The 27,833-nt window shown below is 42.3% G+C and overlaps 2 protein-coding genes across 2 annotated transcripts in view; one reads left to right on the plus strand and one right to left on the minus strand.

Moving 5' to 3' along the window:
* The window catches only part of sorl1 (sortilin-related receptor, L(DLR class) A repeats containing), a 131,968-nt gene extending 105,662 nt beyond the window's left edge, over positions 1-26,306 (minus strand). The window contains exons 1-2 of the mRNA XM_061826560.1: positions 25,952-26,306; positions 3,706-3,822 (exon numbers count right to left, since the gene is read on the minus strand). Of these exons, the coding sequence (XP_061682544.1) occupies positions 3,706-3,822; positions 25,952-26,272 (438 nt within the window). The 5' untranslated portion in view covers positions 26,273-26,306. The remainder of the gene's footprint in view (positions 1-3,705; positions 3,823-25,951) is intronic.
* Positions 1-27,833, plus strand: part of LOC133504920 (uncharacterized) — a 33,132-nt gene that overhangs the window by 301 nt on the left and 4,998 nt on the right. The window contains exons 2-3 of the mRNA XM_061827665.1: positions 181-419; positions 25,978-26,100. Coding sequence (XP_061683649.1) covers positions 181-419; positions 25,978-26,100 — 362 coding nt within the window. The remainder of the gene's footprint in view (positions 1-180; positions 420-25,977; positions 26,101-27,833) is intronic.

Genomic DNA, 27,833 nt, shown 5'->3' on the forward strand with positions numbered 1-27,833 from the left:
ATGAGTCATCCCGGCCAGCTGCAACGACAAGGAGACATGGCTCATCTCTGCCGCAGAACTAGATCAGCCGGGGAGGTGATTTGCCTGTAAACGCATATCATCTGAATATGGCTCGAAACAATAGTGTAATATTGCCCCGGTAACTTCACTCGGTTGTGTGATGTTCTCTTCTTCGAAAAGGCCTTCCATGACAGAAGGGGCGTGTTCATCTCCCATAGTCGGGTCCACCGGGTGTTTTCAATGGCAAATGTCCAGGGCCGGACCTCGCTCGCTGCCATCCGCTCACCGCCGGACCTTGCTCGCTGCCGGCCGCTCACCGCCGGAGCACGCTCACGGCCCGCTGCCGGAGCACGCTCGCAGCCCGCTGCCAGAGCTCGCTTGCAACCGATCACTCGTGACCGGGCGCTCGCTGAAAGAAGGTATACGTCTCCCACCCAACTCATTAACCCATTAACCCTACCTCTAGCTGCAAGTAATTTTTTTTTTTTTTACGTTACGTAATTTCTGTGCAAAACAGTTTGTCTGGTTTTTCCCTCTCATTATTCCTTGTTTTAAGTTATTTTCCACTTTTTTTTAATAAAAAAGGTTTACAAGGCTGGGGGCTGAGTCGCTACAGATACAGCAATGCACTCCCAGCCGAGCATACTCTACTAGGCTAAAGCATACATTTTAAACAAAAAAGAACTATATTTCTAAAATAATATAATTATATAAAGTATTTGAACTATACTTGTATTTCTACTATGCAGTTTATTATCACGAAAAGCTAAAAAAAAAAATAACAAATAAAAAAAAAAAATCACAAACTATTTTTTTAGGCTTGGAATGCATTATTTCATTTTCCATTCATTGTAATGGGAAAACGTGCTTCGGTTTTCTAACATTTTGGTCTTCAACCAGCCTTCTGGAATGGATTGTGTTTGAGAACCGAGGCACCACTGTATGAGCGGAGAGCGTGTGGTAGCCATATTGCCTGCTACGTCATTTACAGCTGTCACACTGGGACAGTCGCCATTGAGAAGATGCTTTGCCACCTGCTATGGGTGACGAACAACAGAAATGTTCGGATTTTTCTGACGCCCCTCCTGACACGGAAGCTCTTTTCGAAGAAGAGAACATCTCACAATCGAGTTAAGTGACTGGGGCAATATTACCTTATTGTTTCGAGCCATATTTAGATGATATGCAGATCACTTCTAACTAACAAGAGACTCCCCGATAGTATGTATGACAGTAGGTAGTGTACTCACACGCGAGTGACAACAGTAGCTGTATACACACCTACCTGTCATCTGGAATCCACGAAGCTCCCGTCCTATGCACCTATGCAATCCATTTTTCATGATGAACCGGGTCTTTTGGAAACGTATTACGAGTTAATCCATTATCCCGAGTGTTCGAATAATATCCAGCAATACAACAAGCCGGCATTTTGGCTAACATGAAAGAACAAAGAGCTACCTTCCCGCAGGTAAAACTGGTCTAACCACACGAGGCCGCCTGAGTGCACTCCTGCTGATAACGTAATTTTCTGCTTCTTCTCCAAAACAAATCCCACGAGAGGATTTTCATGGCGGGAGTTTCAAAAAGCCATATACGTCAAAATCATGTTGTGTGATGAAAAAACAGATGGGTCCATTCCAGCTGCCTTCTTTTTATTAAAAACATACTAAAATTCATGCTTTTTGTGTCAGTGAGGCTTTAATTTATGAATGAGTACTTTTATGTGTTATGGTTTGATTTTATTTGCCTTATTTTGATTTTATGTAAAAGTATGGGGCAAAAGGGCACCTCAACAGTTGTTTCTTTGCAGTTTAGCATCTCATCATCTATTGTGGTAGTTTAAATGTAGTTTTATCCGCAGCGGGAATTAAACTCTAACCCATGGGTTTTGAGAGCCTGTTCCTTACAGATGAGCAGCTGCAATCCTGGCATTTAGAGACTTTACTGAATATACAGTATTATTCAACTATTTGGAGGAAAGCTGTTAGAAGAGAAGTCTGGTCGTTTGGATTAACAATGTATTCAAAGGGCCATGTCATATATACAGTACCTTGAAAACTTGACGTTAATCCTCTATCATTTAATGGTGTGTTGAGAAAATTTTTATCGGCAATTACGAATTTTTGTGGGTGCCGCCATTTTTGCGAGTCACATGACCTACGTGGACGAATGGGATATATTAAGTGCCCCAACAAAGGCTCGCTTACGTCGGGACACAATTATAGCCAGTGCTGATTTCTCGGATTTATCCACATCTGATGAATAGCAGTATCGGTTTATCGGGAAGACGGAGGAATACGTCCATACAGAATTGAACCTGTGGCTGTAAATAATGTTGAATAATTGGATGGTTCTTTGGACGGGAAGCACGTGGAGTCTGACTACTCGGAGGCCGAAGCGCGGGACATTAAGTGGGTAAACAAAAGCTTGGTTATATTCCTACACAATCATGGGCAGCGCTGATTTCTCTGATTTATCCTCATCTGATGAAAAAATAGCAGTATTGGGTGCTCGGAAAGACGGAGGAATACATCCATACAGATGTGAACCTGTGGCTGTAAATAATGTTGAATATTTGGATGGTTCTTTGTACGGAAATGACGCGAGTCTGACTACGCGGAGGCCGACACACGGGACACACCATTTATTCATCCTATCGATTTTGGAGTGCGTTTCAAGTGATAATGAAATGATCTTTGGCTTGGTGGAAGTTAATACTGCCTCCACAGCAGAGACATGGTAGCTCAGCTGGTAAAGCGTTGCTCTTTAAGTTCTGAGGATCAGGGTTCGATTTTCGTGGAGTTGTTTTTGTTTTTGTGGAGTTTTGTGTGTGTGTGTGTCTGTGTATGTGTGTGTGTGTGTAGAATTGGGGAGTTTGCATGTTCTCGCTGTGCCTGCGCAGGTTTTCAGTCCTTAACTGATTCTTTTTCTTACTGGGCAGAACATGGCACCGAACATTCCACGGATTATTTTTATCCGAATTATGGCAAAAGTTTGCGATACAGTAAGGTATTTTACTGTGTTCTATCGTGGTGGTACCCCATGTGAAGACACTACAAACCGGCAATGATTTCTTTGCGCAGCTAATACGTCACATCCGGGCACATAGGTCATGTGACTCGTCAAAATGGCGGCACCCATGAAAATTTGTAATTGCCAATAAAAATCTTCTCAAAACACCATTAAATGATAGAGGATTAACCTCAAATTTTCAAGGTACATATGACATGACCTATCAGATACATTGTTTATCCAAACGACCAGAATTCCCCATTTAAGGAAAACAGAAATAATATCTGCATGGACAAACCTTCCCAAGTTTCAATCAATTTCCCAAGGATGGTTAAGTGAACATTGAGTCATTTGTCAACTCAAGAATGGTGCAACAGGAAATCAGGTATTCTATTCAATTATTGCTTGAGGATAGGGTGTCATGTATTTCTTACTCTGGGTGTGCAGTGAATTCTGCACATTGGGCATTCAAGTGTAATTCAATGACCATAAAAATAAATTGAAACATGACAAACCTGATAAAAAAAGATAACTCTTATGATGCTCAGATAATCAATTGACATAAGAGGGAGGGGAATGAACTAAAAGAGTGACACCTGATCTAGTTATTAGTAAATTCTGCCAAACTAAAAAAAAAAGTCTTGATGGTGCAAATTTCATAGATCTTACCCATGGACGTGTTCAGCTTACCGAGCTGGTTCTGGGTCCGACGGCTCCAACGCTGTCTCTTGCCAAAGCCACAATAACATTGCTCTTTTCTCCAGCCCAGTGGACGACCATCTGGTTATGAGAGTCATTTAAGCTGGCCTGTATCACAAAAAAAGTTGAAATCACGATGAGCAAAAGTGACTTTGGATTTAAATGGTACTTTTTACGAGATACCCTGCCATTCTAATTCCTGGATGGGGAATTTAAGATTGTCTAACAGACAAAATGTTTATGGTTATGCAGCAAGATTAATATTCAGTTCCTTTTTTGAGTAACATTTTGAATGAGGAGTTTTTTTTAATGTATTGTTTAGTTCTGTTTATTTTGTGTCAAATCTGAATGAAGCAAAGACGAATTTCAACGAGCCAATGTGAAAATTGACATTAAAACGATACTGAAACAAAAATATAACAATCTAAATTCAATCAACAGTAAAAATTAGAACTTTGAATGCTGGCAGAGAATGGGCATGACGCATTTCCCGGTCACAGATATGCAATTTTACGAGATCCTTTTCAAGAAAGAGGCCATGATGACTAAGGGGCATTGAAGTGGTGGCCATGAGACGATGGTTACATCGACTTCTATTGTACATAGAAGACAGAGAGAGAGCAGCATAGTGGTGGCGTTAACTCTGAGGAGTACAAAACAAGTCTTTGGAGTCTGCAATTTTCAATACAGTAACATTTTTTCTTTGTCAAGCCATTCAGCTTTGGCAACCGATTTGGAATTAGGAAGCATATTAATTCATCGCGGCTCATGAAAGTGACTCCCTTATGAGTACTACATATCAACAATGTCACCAGAACCAAGAGTGGTAAGTGTGGATAAAAGTGAAATGTGAAAAGATTTTCCATCTTTTTGAAAACATTTATTTACAATAATGATATACTGTACTGGACATTTTAGTCCATGAAAAAAAACAACTATAAATCAAGCATTTCGTATTGTACAGTAATAAGGGTGCCTTTGGCCTCCAAAAAAAAAAAAAAAAAAAAACGCTTCAATGTAACAGATAATCTGTTATTTCAGACAAGCAAAAACCTTTATTAGTCCGTTCTATTGAGATTTTTAAATGCTGTTGGTCTGTCAATTTTATACACCCAAATAAACTGATTAATTTCATGTGATGAAATACAAGTGCATTACCACAGCTACCAGAATTTATGTCCAGTATATTCTCCATTCCTCAGCTAAACAAAAGGATGACATGTATTACAACAAAGTAACATTTTCACGACCATAAGGCGCATCGTGTGAAAAGGCACAGTCTCAGTTGTGGGTCCAATTTCAGTATTTAACACATACATAAGACGCAGCGTATTATTGGGCACAGGCATTGTAGAACTCAGGAGACAGTGAGACACAATTAGTATCTTTTTTTTTGTAAGAAGAGAAAGCTTTTACTTTTTTCCCCAACTATGACCGCTGCAAGCAAGTCACCAGTCAATATGCCATCCTCACACACACAGTGTCACTCCAAACTGAAATCGTTACACCGCAGTGAACAGAACAGTACAACCAGCAGACAACAAAACAAAGAAAACTATGAGTGAAGAAATAATTGCTACAAAATATGCAATTCAGACAAGTTTAGCACCGCAAAGCATATAGTTATACAGTGGTACTTACGAAATTATTCCGTTCCAAAAGTTTTTTTATAATTTGAATTTATTGTAAGTAGAAGTACATTTTACATGAAGTGTATAGAGTAATCTGTTCAAGACCCCTGGCTCCCCAAAAATAAGCATTCAAAGTACATCATGTTAATTTTTAAAAATGATATTCATTTACATTTGGCGTTTAGCGACTATGCGAAGAGAAGGGTGAGTGACAAGCAAAAGGCATCGTGGGGGACAGAGGAGGAGGCAAGTTTTTGACAGCTGAGCGAAAACAGATGTATGAACGTACGCTCACATGCAATTTAATTCCACAAAGGTTTCTATGCTGAAGTAAGATGAATAAACTTGCATAAAAACCACAAATGAAAAAATTTTACTTTTCCAATGTGCGTGAGCTTGTGACCGTGCCAGCATGATACAATGACAGTCGGGTGTCCAAGAGAGCAGCTCTATCATGCCACACAAACCAAGATACAGGAAGTACATCGTTGGTAAAGATTGATGTCCCTCTTTAGTCAGTGGGATGCCAGGAAGATGCTAAAGTGATACCCAATAATAGAGCAGCTCCATCGCGCCACACAAACCAAGATACAGAATGTTTATTTTTGGTGGATTTTGGGGAATCCAGCCCCCATTTTTTTCCCTTTTATATTGTGAATTTGCTTCATAACAAGAGACAATATTTTTCCGAGGAGGTGTTTCGTAACCTGAATTTTTAATTGCTAGAGACATTCATAAGTAGAGGTACCACTGTATTGCGACACGAGCTTAAAACATGCATGCATGCATCCTATTTAAAAAGGCACTGGGAGCAAAACTGAGTATGGTTGCATTTTATTTAAGAATTGAGAATTTTTCATTTTCATTTAAGAATGTAAACAGTGAGTTTGGTTGTACTTTATTGACGTATTTCACAATGTACGTACCCACATTATTCGTTGTTTTTTTTAATTATTATTAAAGTGCAACTGACACCAAAAATCCCATTTTAAAATAGACATTGTGATCAAAACAAAAAATAATATGAATCACTTTGATGATAATACCAGTCAGAAAAAGTGAGCTATGAGTGTTTTATTAAAGCGCAAAGTTGCATAAATCTGACTCGACACAATGACATGGTGGCAGCCATATTTCTCTATGACATCATGTCCAGACATCATACTGGATCCCGGGCCTTGAAAACACGCTGTGCAGAATGCAATGGCAGATGAACGAGAGCGATTTTGGGATATTTCTGACGCCCCTTCTGAGACTGAAGCTCTTTTTGAGAAAACATCTGAGAAGCGAGTGAAGCGACTGGGGCCATTTTAACATATCGTTTCGAGCCATATTTCAATGATATGCATCCACTGACACAAGACTCCCCTCCAGACACAGACGAGTGGGGAGACGAGGAAAACGAGGGACCCGATGAAATATTCTAAATGACTGGCCCATAATTTAGAACATTCATTCGATTTTGGTGACTATATGTCGTTTGGCCAGTTAGTTGGTGTTACACACCACTAAATTGTCTTTGTACTTATATTTTGTTCTTGTTTTGTGTTGTATTGTATTGTGTGTGATTAAATTGTCTTAAACACAATACAAGAGCTTTGTACAAGAGCTTTGTTATATTTTACTGGTTTGACCAAGGGGGTTTATTGTGAATTCATACGAAACATATGTCATAAACTGTAAGACAAATTAGTCCCCCCCAACTATTTTTTTAATAGCTCTATACACACCTACCTGTCATTTGGAACCCACAAAGCTCTTGCCCTTTGCACCTGTGCAATCAAATTTTCATGAGGAATCGGGCCTTTTGGAAACATGTGAAGAGTGAATCCATCCTCCAGAGTATTTAAGCAAAATCCAGCAACACAACGAGCCGCCATTTTGGCTAACACACAGAAAAAACAGCTAATTTCTCGCCTGTACACGAGGTAAATACACTCGACTCCACAACTCAAGGTGTCTCCAAAATATGTCACTTCCTGCTTCTTCTTCAACCCAAAACAGTTGATGGATTTTTCATCGCAGCAGATGAAAAAAAAAAAATCAAATTTTTAAAAAATTGAAAAACAAATTAAAAAACGAAAGAAAAAAAAAATCGACAAGATTCTAACGTGCTGTGAACAGATGGACGATTCCATTCCAGCAACAACACCATACTAAATTTCATGTTTGAAGTGTCAGTGGCACTTTAATCCTCAACCACAAATCCAAGTCCTTATTTTCCTGAATGAAATGAACAGCTAGGCAAGTTCTCAATCAAAAACGCCAGGTTCCCTCTCGAAATTGTCAGTCTCATTGTCGTGCAGCTCCTCAGATATGATGCCGGCTAGGGATCGCAAAAAACCACTTACTTTCATAACCAGTTTTAACCGAACAGCTGTAGCAAAAAAACGATTTACCGGTTTTAAAACCGGTACAATTGTGGTGTTTACATAATTCACCCACAGGACCTCGAGTTGGGGTGCGAGGTTCCGCATGGACTGTTTTTGTTGTTGCTCTTCCGGAGTGACAAGTTCACAGAGTTCCCCTCGTTATGCGAGTAGTGTTTTGATGTCTGCCAATAAAACAAGTTTTGTTCCTCTGTCCGACACTCCGCCTCCGACTCCTTTTCTCCGGCGCTACACCATCGATTGTTAATTTGCTCCGCGGTAATGGGGTACTTTGTATACAATATTGACAAACAAGCTTGTTGAATGTGGCTTTCAACAACGCACTCGTGTAAATTATTATCTTTTTTTTTTGGTAAAAATGTTTTAATGTTAACATTCTTCTTTCGGACTTTCAGAAAGAAAGTATACCGAGCGTTTCCTCGATGCCATGTTTGTTTCTTTGATTTAACTAAATGTTCTTTTGAGTCCAACTTTACTCTAACAGCGAAACTTGAAAAAAGTGGAAATGATGTTGAAAAAAATAGCGCAATGTGGAGTACCGGAACCGGAAGAAATGATTGGAAAATCTAACCGATTTCGAAAGTCTGATTACGGTTTTGGATTTAAAAAAACGAAAACCGGTTATAACCGGTTATTTGTAACCGGTTGCAATCCCTAATGCCGGCTTTTCGAACAACAGTGGAAGCATACACGTTAGCCCAAGCATCCACAATCCATGCACAAATTGTGGCGTTACCCAAACTGGTGCTGCCTCCCATTCTTAATAAAGATGTGTTCGCAATTTGTCATAAATCACTCCCATGCGCCTCGCAACTCCACTTTGTACACAGTGGTTACAACGATGTCCAGCGGTTAAAGTTGCTTGGTCAAGCCTACCGGAATAATAGCAAGCTCTAAGTTCATTTGCTGTGCTTGCTTTTTCATGGCGGTTTTTTGTTCTTTGCTCATGAATCCATTGCACGAGTTTCTCTTCAACTCAGGTCACCTGGTAATGTTTCCGCGGAAACTCAGCTTTGTTTTCTTGATTTGGCGAAGGTCGTTTTCCTCCTTTCTCCACTTTAGCACCAGGGATTTGTTGAGTTTGAATTCTCTCACGGCTGCTCGATTCCCATGTTTCTCCGTGTAAGTGATAGCTTGCAGTTTAAACTAAGTGTGTCTCTTCGTTGGTGCCATTTTTGGGTGTCCTTCGCCAATATGATGCTAGTTAACACAAAACACATACCAGCATTGTATCCCGTCTGGGGGGTGTGCCTTAAGCATCCTCTACCACGCCCACATCAGCAACATCAGCATGCTGTCCTCTCACACGTCCACCTTTCCTCGATATACTGTAAGTAGCGGGTTAACAGGAAATCCTCCTAGTCAGTTACAGATTTTGAAAAAATTTTTTAAACAGTATTTAAAATTTTTCATCAATGAAAATTCTTGATCTGACAAATTTTATCTGAACGAAAGTTAAATGCACTGGCCTGCAAGGAATAAACACAAACGGTCTATACCCACAATGTTTTGAAAATGCTGAAAGTTTACTTCAACACACGTTAGTGGCAACTGGCTAGCGAAACAAGCATTCCCGTCGGCAATCGTGATGTATTGTTATAATCTATTGTCAAACCATCAATGAACTCTATATCTTCCTTAGGCATGTAAAGGGGAAAAGTTTTAAATTTCAAGATAACGCGTACCATGGGGGAAAATGACCGTTCGCATTTAGATATATGGACAGATTAGTCTATGGACAGACTAGTCTAATGTTAGAACTCACAATCTCATACTTATTATGGTTAGATATCCCAGAAATGTTTTCAGTGTAACTGAATTTCCTTTGACATGGTCATGATGACTTTCGAAGTAAATGCGCTTGCAGTACATGAAGAAGCTCGGAACATGCGCTTTTGGCATAACTCAGGGCCCTGGCTAACCTTTTTTCATCATTAGTCTTTTTTTTAGCCAAAAATAATTTTCATAAGCCACTTTTCTATAATCATAGCCAAAAAATAGCCAATCACATGCCAGTCAAACTGCGGTATACTAACATGACTAATGCTCTTTCTTGCATACAAATAACTTTCAGATGTAAATGTGATATAAGGAATTATATTTTTTATTGGTAACTGAATCTAATAAACATTAAGAATGACAGAGATGTGTCATAAAAATAAAAAAGTTTCTCAAACTTCTTCTGTACTCCTGACTCTAGAAAATAACATCACTGTTCAACACTACATTTTTGAAGGATTCCTGCCATAAATTCTCCTCTTTTTACTGCACACCCATTTGCAGACACTTTTATCAAAATCAAACAATTCTTCTTCAGGGCCTTCAATTTTAACGATTAACAGTTCATTTATACTTTTTATTTTGAGATAGTTCCTTAAGAAAGTCTTTGCTATGTTATGCCTGCTGAAGCCACGTTCTACATCAACTATGTCTTTGTAGTTGCAGAACACTTGTGATCAGCTGTCTGCTGATGCTTCACGAAATCGTGCAACTTCGGCGCCACCGAGGATTTTCAGCGTGTCAGAAGATTTTTTCTTTTACTGTCAATACACCATTGGCAGAAAAAAAATTTGAGTCCCTCAATTTGAGCCACTTGAATTTACAAAACTCTTCTTGGCGAATCTTTCGCCTCTGCACTGCACGGCAAGTAGATTTTTCGACAGCAAAGTTGAGTTGGGCGTCTTTCCTGCGTAATGGGCATCCGTCAAAGTTGGCAGCTGACAAGATGCACTTATAACACTGCCATCCTTTGTTTTTTTGGAAGATAATCACAAAGGCTTAGAAATTTTTCATAGCATCCACAGGTAGCATGAACCGATGGCGTGAAAGTGTGGGTTTGACGCAGAACCCAGATGCAGTTGTCTCCGTTGTAAAAAATTATTCGCTCAACTTCCAGTATAGCTTCCGACCAAACTTTCATTCGTTTCTCCACAAAACTTTTTTTTTTCCCCAGTCGTGGAGTGAGCCGCTCTTCACGTGTTTATTCGCATTACCTCGGTGTACGTAAGACACCCCGTCAATATAGTTGAGAATTGACTGTAGCGGCGGTCCCGATATGCCTCGCCGCTTCGCTTCGTTCGCTGCATGGTGTTCCGAACAGATTCTGCACCTCAGCTGTATCACCTCACCTTCTTCATTGGTTTCGGCAATAAATTCTTCAGATATAGTCCACTTTTGGAACATCTTTAGGGACACTATCTCTTGTCTTTTACGCTTAGCAACCGACATGTTTGACTAGCGTTTGAGTGACCCGGATATGAATAACTCGACCTTGCTCATGCGTAGTGCAGAAGCGGAAACCGGTGCTGTTTGTAAATCACACTGACAAAGCTGGGCGTTTTAATCATTCAAAATAAAGGGGTTCATGTAGGTTCATTTTATACAGATTGTTGTATTTTGTTGAGAAATTGTTTTACATTCCACACATGGGCGAATTTTATTAAAAGTAAGCCCTGAGATCTGGGGAAACGGACTTTCGGTTCCGTGTTTTCTCAGGCTGGGTAACGACACGGTAACGGAACGATCGTTTACGTGAAATGCTCATGCCTGGAAAATGCTCAGTACGGTTAACTTGCATTCCCCGTTTCCGGGTGAATACTGATTGTTTAGGAGCAGGCTTGTTTAGTTAACAACATTTATGAAATAAACACGTAAATTAATATCAATACTACACAAAATAAGCGACGTCTTTCAATATCTATTTTTTTCTACTAGTAACAAATTTTACACGCATGATTTTTCGTCCTCGACTATGCAGATTGCGTGTGTCAAATGTGAGTGACAGGTATTTGCAAATTATTAACTGTTTATCATGAGCAAGACTGGGCCACTGCGAAGAGGGTGTGGCCACGCTACCGGTCACAGCTGTTTCTCATTGGGACTGTACTTAGATGGGCATTTAAGTTTAAGCTTTTGTCACTGGCATTTGCCAGTTCGTTGCCCTGAGTTAGTGAGTTGCATTCATGACAGAAGGAATCTCCACCACTAAGAATAGCGTAGCGTTGAGCTATCCCCGTCACAGCGCTTCAGTGCCACAACAGTTTAGTCCCATCTTAGTTTATGTTTCATAGTCTTAGTCAAGTCCTGGTTCATGTTTCCTAGTTTGTCTCCTAGACATCAGACCTCACTTCACGTTTTCAAATCCTGCCTTTGCTTAGCGTTTTGAGCCTCTGCCTTTTCGGACTGCTTACACTGTGTATGACCCTGTTCCTTGAATAAACCACGCCTAATATCATGCTTGCGTCTTGGGGTCCTGCACATGGGTCGTGTCATGATCCTGCCGCTCCAGCACGAGCTGTGCGGGTGCCCGCGCGGGTGCGCTGATTGGGAGGTGCACACCTGCGCCTCATGCAGCCTGATTATGCTGTGGATTTATATCACCCCGATGACGATTGGTCCCCGCCAGTTCGTTGATCTTCATGTCCCGTTCATGTGCTCCGGTATCCCTGATCGAACCTGTGTGTACCGACCTCCGCCCGTTCTCCGACCAACCTTGTAAGCCTGACTCCTTCGTTACTTCTGCCTGCTTTGATTGTTCTCCCATGTACCAACTCCTGCCTGCCCGCTCACCTGCTCTCTTCGCCCGACGTCCCAACTACCGTTGCTGCACCCGACTGCCTGCTCGATCCCCCTACCTCTGCATATAATAAACATTTCTCCTTGAACTACCTTGCATCTTCCGAGTCCTGCATTTGGGTCCTACTCTCGTTCCGATGGGCCTTGACAGAACGAACTGGCCACAACAGGACCCAGCAGGAAAGACCCGGCGTCGCCGGGACAGACGCAAGGTAGACCGTCTGCCGGAGGACCAAGCCTGTCCGATCCGGGAAGGCTCCTTGACGTCCCCCGCTTCCGTGTCTTACGCTCCGCCAGCGAGGTAGGAATATGTCCCGAACACGACCCGTCCGGCTCCTCATATTCTTCTGGACTCTGACTTTTCGGAATATGAGGAGGACCATGATTTGTATGACCGGCTGCCTGAGTACGACTCCGATGACTTTGATTTTGAATCTCTTTGCCCGGCTTTTCATCCTAGCCAGTTTGCTCCACGTCCCCGCGTTCCCAGCACCCGAGCGTCTTCGCCCGGTAGGTTGAAGTACACCAATCCGTATGAGGGAAGCCGCTTGGCCATCTACCCGGGACATTCGCATGGCGGCCAGAGGAGACGCCCCGGCCGGGCGCTCCCCAGTGCCTCCCGCTGCGCGGCAACAAAGACATCGTCCTCCCACTCCTCGCCGGCAACGGCGAAACCGGCAGACCCGCAGCTGGTAGCGAAGCTTCCAGCTCAGAGGCAGGAGGAGCCGCCAAATCACGAGGCGTTCTGCCCCGAAATGCGGGCGCAGATAGAGCGGCAGAGCGCCGAATTGCCGGCTCTCACGGCCCACGTCCGGCAAGGATTGGCGAACCAGCAGAGCTACGCTGACGTCACAACTGCGACGGACTCGCTGCTGATGCAGGTTCACATGGCAGTTGGAACTGACCCGCTCCCGAGACACGCCCACATGTCAGTTTCGACTGACTCTCTGCCTACTCTCGTTCACGTTGCCGTGCAAAACAACCCGCCACCTCGCCAAGCGCACGCTGCAGTGGGAACGGACTCGCCACCTCGCCAAGTGCACGTCGCAGCGGGAACGGACTCGCCACCTCGCCAAGTGCACGTCGCAGCAGGAACGGACTCGCCACCTCGCCAAGTCCACGTCGCAGCGGGAACGGACTCGCCACCTCGCCAAGTGCACGTCGCAGTGGGAACGGACTCCCCACCTTGCCAAGTGCACGTCGCAGTGGGAACGGACTCGCCATGTTGCCAAGTGCACGTCGCAGTGGGAACGGACTCGCCACCTTGCCAAGTGCACGTCGCAGTGGGAACGGACTCTACACCTCGCCAAGCGCACGTAGCTGTGGAAACTGACCCGCATCCTCGCCATTCCCACGTCGAGGTTTTGGCTGTTCCGAGCAGAGTTCACGCGGCAGTTGGAACTGACCCGCTCCCGAGACACGCCCACATGTCAGTTTCGACTGACTCTCTGCCGACTCTCGTTCACGTTGCCCTGGAAACGGATTCGCCACTGCTTCACGCCCACATTGCTGTTTCAACGAATGCACCGCAAGCTCACGTGGCAGTGGGGACCGACCCGATGCCGCCTCACGTTGCTGTCCAGAAGGTGGCGACGGTTCCCCAGCCGCCTCACGTTGCCGTCCAGGAGGGGGCGATGGCACCGCGGCCTCCTCACGTTCCCGTCCAGGAGGAGGTGGAGTTGGTGATGCTGCCTCCGCCTTCTCACGTTCCTGTCCAGGAGGTGGCGACGGTTCCCCAGCCGCCTCACATTGCTGTCCAGGAGGTGGCGATGGCAATGGGGTCGTCGCTTTCTCACGTTGCTGTCCAGGAGGTGGCGATGGCGATGGGGTCGCCACCTTCTCACGTTGCTGTCCAGGAGGTGGCGATGGGGTCGCCGCCTTCTCACGTTGCTGTCCAGGAGGTGGAGATGGCGATGGGGTCGCCGCCTTCTCACGTTCCTGTCCAGGAGGTGGCGATAGCGATGGGGTCGCCGCCTTCTCACATTCCTGTCCGACATGAGCCACCCCGGAGCTGGAGAGACTTCAGGATGGCTGTGATGGTAATGGTGGCGGTCATGGCTCTGGTCCTTCTCTCCATCATCCTATTCGCTCCAGATGGCTCCCAGCCGCTTCATGACCTGGCCTCGTTGGTGACCAATCCACGGCTGCCTACTGACCAAGCCTTGGTGGCGACCAATCCCTGGTCGTCTGGCAACTACGGCTCCTCCGGACACCCCTTCAGCCCACCCCTGCCTGTGTTAATTATTGTCTGTGTTTTTTCGTTTAGGCACGTCTGGGAGCCGTGCCTTTGGGGGGGGGGGGGGTACTGTCATGATCCTGCCGCTCCAGCACGAGCTGTGCGGGTGCCCTCGCGGGTGCGCTGATTGGGAGGTGCACACCTGCGCCTCATGCAGCCTGATTATGCTGTGGATTTATATCACCCCGATGACGATTGGTCCCCGCCAGTTCGTTGATCTTCATGTCCCGTTCGTGTGCTCCAGTATCCCTGATCGAACCTGTGTGTACCGACCTTCGCCCGTTCTCCGACCAACCTTGTAAGCCTGACTCCTTCGTTACTTCTGCCTGCTTTGATTGTTCTCCTGTGTACCGACTCCTGCCTGCCCGCTCACCTGCTCTCTTCGCCCGACGTCCCAACTACCATTGCTGCACCCGACTGCCTGCTCGATCCCCTACCTCTGCATATAATAAACGTTTCTCCTTGAACTACCTTGCATCTTCCGAGTCCTGCATTTGGTTCCTACTCTCGTTCCGATGGGCTGTGACAGGTCGAGCCCTGCACGGATGTTTCGTGACACTGTTAACAAAAATACCAGCACAGTTAAGTACAAACAATCACGTTAACCCAATCTTTTCCAGTAAGCCAGCAGTTTATCATCAAAACTGGAAAAATTCCATCCATAAGTAAACAACGGCCTAGTTAAGTACTTTGTTTCATTGATAGTCTGGAACACAGCACTGCAATAACTATAAGAAGGTTCATCACCAAAGGTCATACTTTCTAATCTTATCCATCACACAAATATTTTCAGGTCTACATATTTAACAATCTTTACAGAGATTACTTTGGATGAGTGATTTTCTGCACCTCTTAAGATAAAAATTCTCTCCACCATATTTACATGCTGTTAGCACACTGGCATCACACTACTGCTGTCAAGGACTGAACTCTCTTACTACTAAGAAGCAGGACAGGGTAACAAGACAATGGGCATTTTAGCCTCCACTCCCCTACAAACCTCCCTTCTCTTCAGCTCAAAGCTCTCCATTATTCAAAAAGAGAGAAAAGAAGGGGAATGCAGCAGGGCCAGGAGCCCAATGGCAGCACAGCCAGTTTCAAGCAATGACATCATCTTTGGAGGACTTGCTGGTATCTGTTAATAGGTGCAACTATCAAGATTCTTTTCCCCTTTGTGAGAAAAATATTGATTGTCATTGATAGTTGAATATGAAATCTGTTTCTCATTAACAAAGCCTGTTGCAAAAACTAAAACGGATAAACACTGTATGTTTGAAGATGCACCCTAAATGTAAATGATTCTGGAGTGTGTCTTTTGGACTTTTTCTCCATTTATCCACAAGAGCATTTATGAGGTCAAGTCATTGATGTTGGACAAAGGGGTTTTGCTAGCAATCTTTGTTAAACTTCATCCCAAAGGTAGTTCATGGGATTGAGGTCCAGGTTCTGTGGAATTTCTTTCATATTATGCTGATCAAACCATACCTTCATGAACCACCCATGGTTTCTGCACTGCACTCAGCTCATGATAGATTGTTTAGTAATGTAGCTGTTGTCGCATAAATCACTTAGCTCAAGCCTATAAGACCCTTAAAACAGAACTGAAAGGGTAATTATGAATTCTAAACAGTAATAATCAAATTCATGACATATGTGCACAGTGTGCCCTTGCCCATTTGTGCTCTCCCTGCGCGGGATCGCACATTGTCGGATTTTGGTCTCCGAGTTTTTAATTTTTTTTAATGTACCATATTTCCCTGATCATCAAGGTCTTAAATTCTCTTAAATGGATGAGGCACCACATTAGACCTGGTGCCAGCAAGGTGGTGCACCTTATGTGTACACTGAGTTCCAACATTTGCAAATGTTGTTGTGTGACTTGTCCAACAAAGTACTATTAAACATACTAGTTACACTGTTAGCATGCATGCCAGCACTTATTTGACCATATGCATTTCACAACTAAGCAGAAGAAGCTTACATTGCCCCACACACTGCCTGTTGTAAGCAGGCCATTACTGACAATGTTTAAACACTCATGGTGTCACTTTGAAAAAAAATTATCACACCACAGCAAACAGAATAGAATAACTAGCAAATAATAAAACAAAACAATCATTCACAAAATAATCGGCACAAAACATGCACTTTGAACACTATTTACATGCTCCCAACATACTTTGTGGCACTATGGAGTTCCTTAGTGCCGCACCAGCATGCCACAAAGCATGGAGCTCTTTCTGAAGTAGCTTTCCTTCCCTCTCTGGGAAAAAAATAAATTATCCAATGCTAACTGCTTCTGCCTCAGTTGCAGAATTTTCTTAACATGTTCCATGACCATTAAAAATGTTCACTACTCTATTTACCACCACTACAGCCGGGGGGAATTTCTCTACGAATTTATGCACATCAGCCCACTTGGAGCTTCTTCTTCTTCTTCTTCTTCTTCTTTTCCTTTTGGCTTGTCCTGTTAGGGGTCGCCACAGTGTGTCATCTTTTTCCATCTTAGCCTATCTCCTGCATCTTCCTCTCTAACCCCAACTGCCCTCATGTCTTCCCTCACCACATCCATAAAACTTCTCTTTGGTCTTCCTCTCGCTCTTTTGCCTGGGAGCTCCATCCTCAGCATCCTTCTACCAATATACTCACTCTGTCGCTTCTGAGCATGTCCAAACCATCGAAGTCTGCTCTCTCGAATCTTATCTCCAAGACATCCAACTTTGGCCGTTCCACTAATGAGCTCATTTCTAATCCTATCCAACCTGCTCACTCCAAGCGAGAACCTCAACATCTTCATTCGTGCTACCTCTAGTTCTGCTTCCTGTTTTTTCTTCACTGCCACCGTCTCTAATCCGTACATCATGGCCAGCCTCACCACTGTTTTGTAAATTTTGCCCTTCATCCGAGCAGAGACTCTTCTGTCACACAACACACCAGACACCTTCCGCTAGCTGTTCCAACCTGCTTGGACCCGTTTCTTCACTTCCTTACCACACTCACCATTGCTCTGGATTGTTGACCCTAAATATTTGAAGTCCTCCACCCTCGCTATCTCTTCTCCCTGTAGCCTCACTCTTCCCCTTCCACTTTTCTCATTCATGCACATATATTCTGTTTTACTTCAGCTAATCTTCATTCCTCTCCTTTCCACTGCATGTCTCCATCTTTCTAATTGTTCCTCTGCTTGCTCCCCGCTTTCACTGAATATCACAATATCCTCTGCGAACATCATTGTCCAAGGGGATTCCAGTCTAACCTCATCTGTCAGCCTATCCATTACCACTGCAAACAGGAAGGGGCTCAGAGCTGATCCCTGATGCAGTCCCACCTCCACCTTAAATTCCTCTGTCACACCTAAGGCACAACTCACCGTTGTTCTGCTGCCATCATACATGTCCTGTACTATTTTAACATACTTCTTTGCCACACCAGACTTACGCATGCAGTACCACAGTTCCTCTCTTGGTACTCTGTCATAGGCTTTCTCTAGATCCACAAAGACACAATGTAGCTCCTTCCAACCTTCTCTGTACTTTTCCACGAGCATTCTCCAGGCAAATAATGCATCTGTGGTACTCTTTCTAGGCATGACACCATACTGTTGCTCGCAGATACTTACTTCTGTCCTGAGTCTAGCCTCCACTACTCTTTCCCATAACTTCATTGTGTGGCTCATCACCATTATTCCTCTATAATTCCCACAGCGTTGAACATCGCCTTTCTTAAAAATGGGAACTAGAACACTTTTCCTGCTTTCTTCAGACATCTTTTCACCCGCTAGTATTCTGTTGAATAAGTTGGTCAAAAACTCCACAGCCATCTCTCCGAATTGCTTCCATATCTCCACCGGTATGTCATCAGGACCAACTGCCTTTCCATTTTTCATCCTTTGTCGTGCTTTTCTGACTTTCCCCCTTACTAATCATTGCCACTTCCTGGTCCTTCACACTTGCCTCTTCAACTCTTCCTTCTCTCTCATTTTCTTCATTCATCAACTTCTCAAAGTATTCTTTCCATCTATTTAGCACAATACTGGCACCAGTCAACACATTTCCATCGCTATCCTTAATCACCCTTACCTGCTGCACATCCTCCCCATCTCGAGCCCTCTGTCTGGCCAACCTATAGAGATCCTTTTCTCCTTCTTTTTTGTCCAACCTGGTGTACATGTCTTCATATGCCTCTTGTTTTGCCTTTGCCACCTCTACCTTTGCCCTACGTAGCATCTCGATGTACTCCTTTCGCCTCTCCTCAGTCCTCTCAGTATCCCACTTCTTCGCTAATCTCTTTCCTTGTATGACTCCTTGTATTTTGGGATTCCACCACCAAGTCTCCTTCTCCCCTTTCCTACCAAAAGACACACCAAGTACTCTTCTGCCTGTCTCTCTGATTACCTTGGCTGTCGTTGTCCAGTCTTCTGCTGTCCATCGAGAGCCTGTCTCACCTCTTTCCGAAAGGCCGCACAACATTCTTCCTTTCTCAGCTTCCACCACATGGTTCTCTGCTCTACCTTTGTCTTCTTAATCTTCCTACCCACCACCAGAGTAATCCTACACACTACCATCCTATGCTGTCGAGCTACACTCTCCTCTACCACTACTTTACAGTCAGTAACCTCCTTCAGATTACATCGTCTGCACAAAATATAATCCACCTGCGTGCTTCTACCTCTGCTCTTGTAGGTCACGATATGTTCCTCCCTCTTCTGGAAATAAGTGTTCACTACAGCCATCTCCATCTTTTTTGCAAAGTCCACCACCATCTGTCCCTCAAAGTTCCTTTCCTTGATGCCGTACTTACCGATCACTTCTTCATCGCCCCTGTTTCCTTTATCAATATGTCCATTACAATCTGCACCAATCACAGCTCTCTCGCTGTGTGGGATGCTCAGAACTACTTCATCTAGTTCCTTTCAGAATTTCTCTTTCAACTCTAGGTCACATCCTACCTGTGGGGCATAGCCGCTCACCACATTACACATAACACCCTCAATTTCAAATTTTAGTCTCATCACTCGATCTGATACTATTTTCACCTCCAAGCCCACTTAGAGCACACTTCTTTTATAGCAGAACTCTTAACTTCCTTCCTTCCCTCTTCGGACAATATATCTTCCACCATTGCTGCTCATTTTGTAGGTGCAACAGCTCTTCAGTTGTTAACCCGGCTGAATGGCCCTCCACTAGATCCTCGATGTCTTCATTCTCCACCTCAAGTGCCGTAGTTTTTTCCAAGGACACAATGTTGTCAATGAGAGCAATTTAGTGACACCAGTGGCTGGATCTGTCTCAGACTGAAATCCCTCAAAGTCAATTGTGGTACACACTGTGGCCAAGGTTGTCTCCATGCCGAATTGAAGGTCCGGTGAGTTATTTGACTCCAAGCGCTGTCTATGATATTGACACGATACAAAATGGAAGACCGATCTTTCCAAAATTCCCGAGTGTTAACTGTGTTATTGGTAACTTTAAAACAGTTCTGGATTATCTGTGGCCTTTGCTTTATAATGCTAATCACAGAGTAGCTGCCTCTATCGCACCTTTATGCTTGACGATAGTAGAAACAGTCAATTTAGCCAGACCATACTTGTTAGCAAGATCCGTAACATGCACCCAATTTTCGTACTTGCCAATAATCTCCTTCCTTAAATCCACTTGTGTTTGCACAACATCCCTTTTCCTTTCTGATGTAAGCGCCAATCTTTCTTTGGGCCCATGGCTAAGAAATTACTGGAAAAATATCGAAAAGAAATCTTGAAATGCAGTTGCAAATCTCCGTGTTCACTGCCTGACTAACTCGAAGTGGGCAGAGGCTTGTCTCGGAAAAAGCCTTGTGTGCGTTCAGCATTGGTCAGCATGACTCTGCACCCTCCTCGACAAGCATTCGGCTTTACTCGGGTGTTCAGACACCGAGAATAGAGCTCGTGCACGTGACGTCACCATTTTCACGGCGCCATATTGCCAATCAAAAAGAGCTGCTCGACAGTGTGGGGGACATTGAACTGGAGCACAATATACACAATGCCAGAGACTTGTTGTGCTGTTGGTTGTTACAACAGACGAGACAGATATTCAAAGAGATCATTCTTTGGAATACCAGCTGAAAAGACGAGAAAAGCTCGATGGATTTCGGCAATTAAATGTGATGGATGGTGCCCAACCAAATACATATGACTGTGTAGCGATCAATTCATTTCAGGTAGGAATTATTCTCAATCTCAAATTCCCAAGACGTATTTATAATGGCAAGTTGGCTCATTTGAGAACAATATGTTGAAAAAAAAAAAGACTGAGTCATCTTCAACATAGTTGGAAGCATGTTGCGGTCACACGTTAAACTTCGGTAAACCTGTCCCCGACAGACTTTTTTTTTTTTTAATATGCATTGTTCTCAAATGAAGCCAATGCGTATTTCAGAAAAGAAAATAAACCATCGGTCAAATTGATGTTTAAGTAGGTTAGCGTGTAGCTGCAACACGCATGGTGTATGGGGGCTGAAGCCTATCCTAACAGTTTATTTTCTCTTTTTAAACACGCATTGGACTCATTTGAGAACAATGCATATTTAAAAAAAAAAAAACATCTGTCATGGAGAGGTTTACTGAAGTTTAACGTGGGGCCGCAAAATGCTTCGTGTAAGGAGGAGCCGACTTGCTGTCTTTTGGTTTTTTTTCCCATCATCGTTAATGAATGCGAGTTTATGTAAAACTAGGGGTCATTTATTTAAAGATTGGTATTTGTATTGAAAAAATCTGAGTGGCTCCATCATTATGCAGGATTTATTCTTGATTGAAAACAGATCCAGCAACAAAGTGTTTATATTTGTCCACACTTTTATACGCATTCAAACTCTTCTGTGTAAATCTCGACATCTTACTCATCAGATAAATGTGTAGATAGTGTTATCCAAGACAAGTGGAAGGGGGTTAACAGTCCACTTTCTTATCAGCGAAAACATCGACTTCGGCATTAAATATGGATCCTCTATGCCAAGTGTCTCTCATTTTTCCACGCGCCTTCGTTTACTATCAACTTCTAAATGTTTAACGGTTTCGGACAAAACTCTGGGCGTCGTTCTGTCAGACATATTTTCAGGCAGTCTCAAACCGACTTAGCATTGAAGAATACTTTGGCAGACCTTTAATATGGCCAGTCACGTGACATAGCTGACGTAGGTTCACAAGCTCTATTGGATTGAAAACCGAGGCATTTTTAATGTAGATTTTTAGGGTAAAAAAAACGCAGAGGTTCCACTGTATTTTGTTATTTTTTTATTTAATAATTATTCTGAAGTTAAGCACTTTGTTTGAACACGTAATACTTTGTCTTTCTTAACTTGCTATTTTTTTTTTTTTATTCACAGCTCTACTTTTATTTAGTAAATGAGAAAACAAATGCGCTGATATATTTTTTTACACTAGCAGAATTTGTTAGACGGGTAAAATGATATAAAGGAAACGCAAAGGGCCGGGCAAAACATTTCCACCGTCCACAAAATTTTATTTTATTAGGATTCAAAATAAACTATGAAGCATTTCAGAAAAGCATATTCGTCAAACAAAATATAACCATAAATAAATTTATTATAGTTGTTGTTCAGTCATATTTAAAAAAAAAAGTATTTCACAAATTCTCCCAGAGACAATAAACATATGAGCACAAGTGCCCATATTATGCAGTCATAGGTACCCCAGTCATACTCGAATGAAAGTGTAGGCTACACCTTTTTCATTGCCTACAAGTGGCAGTGGCATACTGAAATGAACGCGTCCCAATTTTTCATAACCTCAAAAAGGTTTGTAAAATTTTTTTTCATTTTCCCCTGTAGCTATGTATAATGCACACCATTGAATTCTGACGTTTCTGTGGTGGGGAGAGTGTACATTATATACAATAAATTATGGTAAGTGCAGTAGTATGTTTTTCTTTGATTCACTGCGATTCAAATGCAAAAAAAAAAGAAAGAAAAATCGCGTCGGAATTCATTTTTATTTTACGCGCTATTTGTTAATTGACTCGACTCAGTGACTAATTCCTACAGATTTCTGAAGTCATCATGTGAAAGATAAATGAAGACTAATGAGACCATCTCAGAAGACGCCATGAAGGCTAAAACCATGACATTTACCTTCACTGAATTTCACAAATGAGCATGTAGGTCTACTTGATTAAGTGATGAATTAGAGTTTATTTGAAAAGACTGAGTTTTTTTTCGCAGATGTTTTCTCGTGCTTGTGCAGTATAAAGTCCATGACAGGTTAGGGTTTACAAAAGGACAGTCAGTTGTGATGTTATTCTTTGAACAGTTACCAGTTACTAGTTGAGGCGTGCAGTCCAATAGATGTTATGATGTTAAAGTTTTGAACATTTAAAATGTTAATATATAAAGGATTATGATGATATACAGTACATCTTGACAAAAATGGTCTTTTTTTTCCTAATCAGAAACACTTTTTTCACATCTGTAAGGATTTTTTTTTCTTTTTACAGGTAGTATTTTTTGGGAAATTCATGCAAGGAAAAAAAACCTGCTGTGGAACAAAAAAAAGGTTTCAAAGCAGGTTTGGTAGCAGAAGAGAAATACAGCAAATTCCAGCTAGGGAAAAAGAGAAAAACACGTTTTGAAAATTTCATTGTTGTTAACCGTTTCTATACGCAAAGGTTTTTCTAGTCAGAGGTGGACTTGTTGGATCGTTGGCCTGCAGCATGATCCAAGAGCACTTGAGTACTCCAATATACTCCATTTAAAGTGTTTATATATTGTATAAAATGTTGGATCAACAGTCAATGGCTCTTTTAATTACAAAGCCCGCCAACTTCCACACAAAAGTAGTCCTAATGTTGTAGGGAGAGAAATAGCAACATCAGAACAGCTATTTAAAAAGAAGCTTCGTTATCAGCCATTTTTATACTGAGGAAACCTGATTCTAGCCACACACTCGATAGCTTATTTATCCAGTTTGCAGTTAGTGCACAGATCACACACAAGGACGTGATGGTCGGCATGAGACAACAGCATGTATTGAATTGGTGATGGATGCCAATGAGACCTTTATCTCTGCTGTGTGTTAACTCAAGGACCAGGTCAGTCTTATTCATCCTGTACATATTGTTTGAATCTGTAGCCTGTGATGATACCGCAAAATTTGAGCAGATAGACCTTGTGCTGGTCAACCCATTAAATATTGAATGCTTTTAAACATTACAGGCAAACAATGACAAATTACATAAGAAACTCATGATGACTTTTTCTAGGGTTGATTAATGGCCATAAAACCTGTACCAACTATTGAGTACATTTATACTTTGTGTGTTTTGAGCCAAGAAAGTTCCCAGAGCTGTTCTGTCACGTTTAACAACTTCCTTAGCAGAAAATTATCTCAACCTGGAACAGTAGGCTACTTTAGATTCTTATAACACCATAACCATCACAGCTGTGCCTTAGGTAAACAAAAGCAAAATACCAGGAGGCTTGGGAGTGGTTGTTAAATAACAATGCGGACAGGCGTATAAGGATGTTTCTAAATAAATGCCAAGTCACAAACCAAAGAACAAAAACTTCCTCATATTACCATCACATGTACTGCTAAAAGATGAACTTCCTCTCCCATTGTAAGCTGATCATCTATATGAATTTAAAGAATTTGGACTATTTAAAATATAATGATCTAGAACAGCGGTCGGGAACCTTTTTGGCTGAGACAGCCATAAATGGCAAATATTTTAAAATATAATTCCATAAGAGCCATCCATCCATCCATTTTCTGTGCCGCTTATCCTCACTAGGATCGTTGCTTCATGTACCCAGCCAATATTTGACACTATTACAGGGGTGGCCAACCTGCGGCTCTTTGCCTCCTCCCGTGCGGCTTTCGTGAAGGGGTGAAAGCGTATCGAAGTTCTGTTTATGTGCGTGCTCGTCATTACGGTAGTTGCAAGCGGGATGCAAATGGTTGCATCATATCAAGTGGCTTGGAACATTGCAAGGGCCAACAAACCAAACGTTGAAGGGTAATTTATTAAACAAATCCTCAGTGATGTCACTGTCCCGGCACACTCCTGAACAGTGAATATTGGACATTAGCGTGGCTGCTGATTCACAGTTGTACTCAGACCTCCAATCATGTGAGTATTTTAGTGTTGCATTTGATGAGAATTGTGCCATTAAAAACAAAACTCGGTTGAACTGGTAGTTTGTCTGTGTGAGAAAGCGCACAAATTTTTCTGAAAATGACTGGCATGTGGTCTTGGTACTCCGTGGGAGTGGATTTTTCTTGCTAGAATGTTGATGTGTGACTTTTACAACAAATTTGGGTGAGCAAAAGTATGTGTGTAAGGAGGTAATGATGTTCATCTATATGATGTGGCTCTTTGCCATAACACGGTAAAAATCCTGACAGGGTGCTCACCCCTGCACCATTCAGTCACGACTTCTGTCTAGAATGTATAGTTTCTAATGGACTGTTCCTGTGTTACTTTTCATGAATATAATTAAAGGCATAACTTGGGGGCAGAGAGGGATGAGTTTTGACCATTTTCATTATATTCTACTGTCACGACTGACAGTTTTAATGTTTTTTTTTTTTTTTTCTCAAAGGCAAGAAGGAAATGCGTGAGGTGGTATTGGCTGGATGGATAGATGATGAATTGAAGGAATTAGCATTGGAATTATAGTTGATAGCTATAAATTACAATTATTTCATTTCTGGTCTCTTTGTTTAAATTGTCTTTGCATTTTTTTACCTCATCACCTGTCAGGTAAAGCAACAGTCAATACAAACTCTTCAGAACATCTTCAGTCATGACATAAATATATTTCTGTCCAATACCGTTAAAAGAAAAACGTCTAAAGATAGCAGATAATTTCCTTGTTTGTTGGAAGTCTTCAATTTATGTTGTTACAGGTATTTAGTGACAGTCATTTTGCCCTTTAAGCATGAAAACGTATTCAAAATGATTGTCAGCCCCTTTACATGGCAAGTGATTATTAATTCATTGCTATTGTCAGAAATTTTCCCAGTTGTTGCTTATCTGCTTTTGGAGCTAGTTAGACAAGTGCCTAGGTAAAGCAGGCTAACAGTTGACAGACATTTGAGCACGGTGACATTAAAAAAAAAAAAAAAGCAGGTGAACGCATCTTGAAAAACATTCACTGCCATTGACGTCTGCTGAATTAAAAAACTGCATCCATGTTAACCTGGAGGATTGGCAGTGAATGAGTTTTAAGTGTGTCGTTTTGCGTCCTTGTCTGATAACATTTCCATTTACTTCTGTATGCGGTAAATGTAGTCTAAGCAAACGACCGTACGCTTTTTTTAAGCTTGCAAACTACGAATCTAGTATGAAAGATAGGTTTCAATGTCAAAGGTGTTACTCTAAAATCACAACTGGGATGCATCTCAGTACCTGGCCGTACACCTTGGGCATGGTAGATTCGCCTGTGCCCCGCCGGCTTCTCTTTGGCAGAAGGGCGCCGTGAACCGATCCGCCTTCAGCAGCACCAAGAGTGGCCAGTCGCAGAGCTGGAGTCCCGTTGCCCCCTCCATCTACGTCTGGTAAATCCTTATATGCGTCTATCGTAAAATATCCTCTGTGTTGCGGTGCTCTGTAACCCTCCTCGTTATAAAGATGAAGTGTCGACGAATATATCCCTACAAGCCATAATACAATGATGGAAAAGGAACGCCGAAGAGGACGCACCATTCTGCCTGCTTGCGCTAACGCCATGTTTGTGTATATTTGCCTTTCAGGTTAGCTAAGCGCCAAGGACTCCTTCTACAGGCTGCGATCAGCCCAGTGTTGCATTTATAGCTATGGGAATTTGGAAGAACACACGTACTCGTACAGAGGCCTTGGTCAAAGCTAAATTTCTTATGGAAAACAAAAGATGTATTACTACATAAGAAGAGGCTAACATTATAAACCAGGGACCACACTTTTTCTTTAATTATTACTTGTTAAGCTTTTGCAGACTAACGTTGCATTCGGATAAATGGACGATGGCGAACAAATGTATATTTAGCATGGCATATTTTACCATCAGGCTGTAAAAGGCATCTGATGATTGCACCCCCTTCACACATACTAAATCCAATCTAGTAAGACAGTGCATAAATGCCTAATCAGAATTTGCAATAAACAAACACCATATCACCAAATGTGAATAATAATCCATCCATTGTCTTTGCTACATGTCCTCATTAAGGTGAAGGGCATCCTGGAGCCTATATTTTCTGTAAATAAGTGTCTTTTGACACTTTGTCTTTGTTTACCTGAATGCTGCAATTGGCAAATGAAAGAGGCATGCATCCTACCACCTTCCTGTACAAGCATAAGACACTACATCACTAATGAACATTGTAGGATTCTATACAAAACAGTACAGTATACTACACATCACCTGAGAAGGTAGATATTGTCTCACTCAACATTGCTCTTTATGTTCAATGTCTTGGAAATATGCTAAATAATCAACGGTCAATCCTTTGTCATCATTTGGTTTTGCTTTTTGTGCATCACCCTGAAGCTTTACTAGAAATAAAATCATGATAACAGTGGGTGGCAGAGTGAACAACTGGTTAGCACACCTGCCTCAGAGTTCTGAGGACCAGCGTTAAAATCCCGGCCTCGCCTGTGTAGAGTTAGCAGGTTCTCCCCTGTGCCTGCGTGAGTTTTCCCCAATCATTACAGTTTCCCACACCCCCAAAAGATGCATAGTAGGTTGAACGAGGAGTATAAATTGCCCGTAGGTATGAATGTGACTGTAAATGATTTTTTCTATATGGCTTGCGATTGGCTGGCAACCAGTTCAGCGTGTACCCCGCCTCTCCCCCGAAGATAGCTGAGGCTCCAGCATGCCCGCATGCCCACGACCTGAGTGAGGATTAGCAATACAAAAAAAAAAAATGGATGGATGGCTAATAATAATTTTCAATGCAAGGACAATCCATCTCTGAGCCTTGCTGTCATGAGAACAGTTCCACAAGTCTGCATTTTTAAGTGACCTGTGCCATGAACATGTCATGTTGTCAGCGGAGACAGAAATGTTTTATTTTTTTTGCATTAAACATACAGCTTTTTTTTTTATTTTTGATGATTGGACATTTTAACTATTGTAATCAGAAACTAATTTGCAAGAACTGTGCTTTAAATCCGTGCTTTATATTTTGGTGTCAACTTGGCCATTAGTTAGACATTATAATCTTATTACATGGCTGTGAAGTATATTTGTCTTACACATTAGCTTTCTTATGTTGTATTACGTTACATTTCAGGAATTTTCAGTAGT

This window comes from Syngnathoides biaculeatus, chromosome 8, assembly GCF_019802595.1.
Source record: "Syngnathoides biaculeatus isolate LvHL_M chromosome 8, ASM1980259v1, whole genome shotgun sequence".
NCBI lineage: Eukaryota > Metazoa > Chordata > Actinopteri > Syngnathiformes > Syngnathidae > Syngnathoides > Syngnathoides biaculeatus.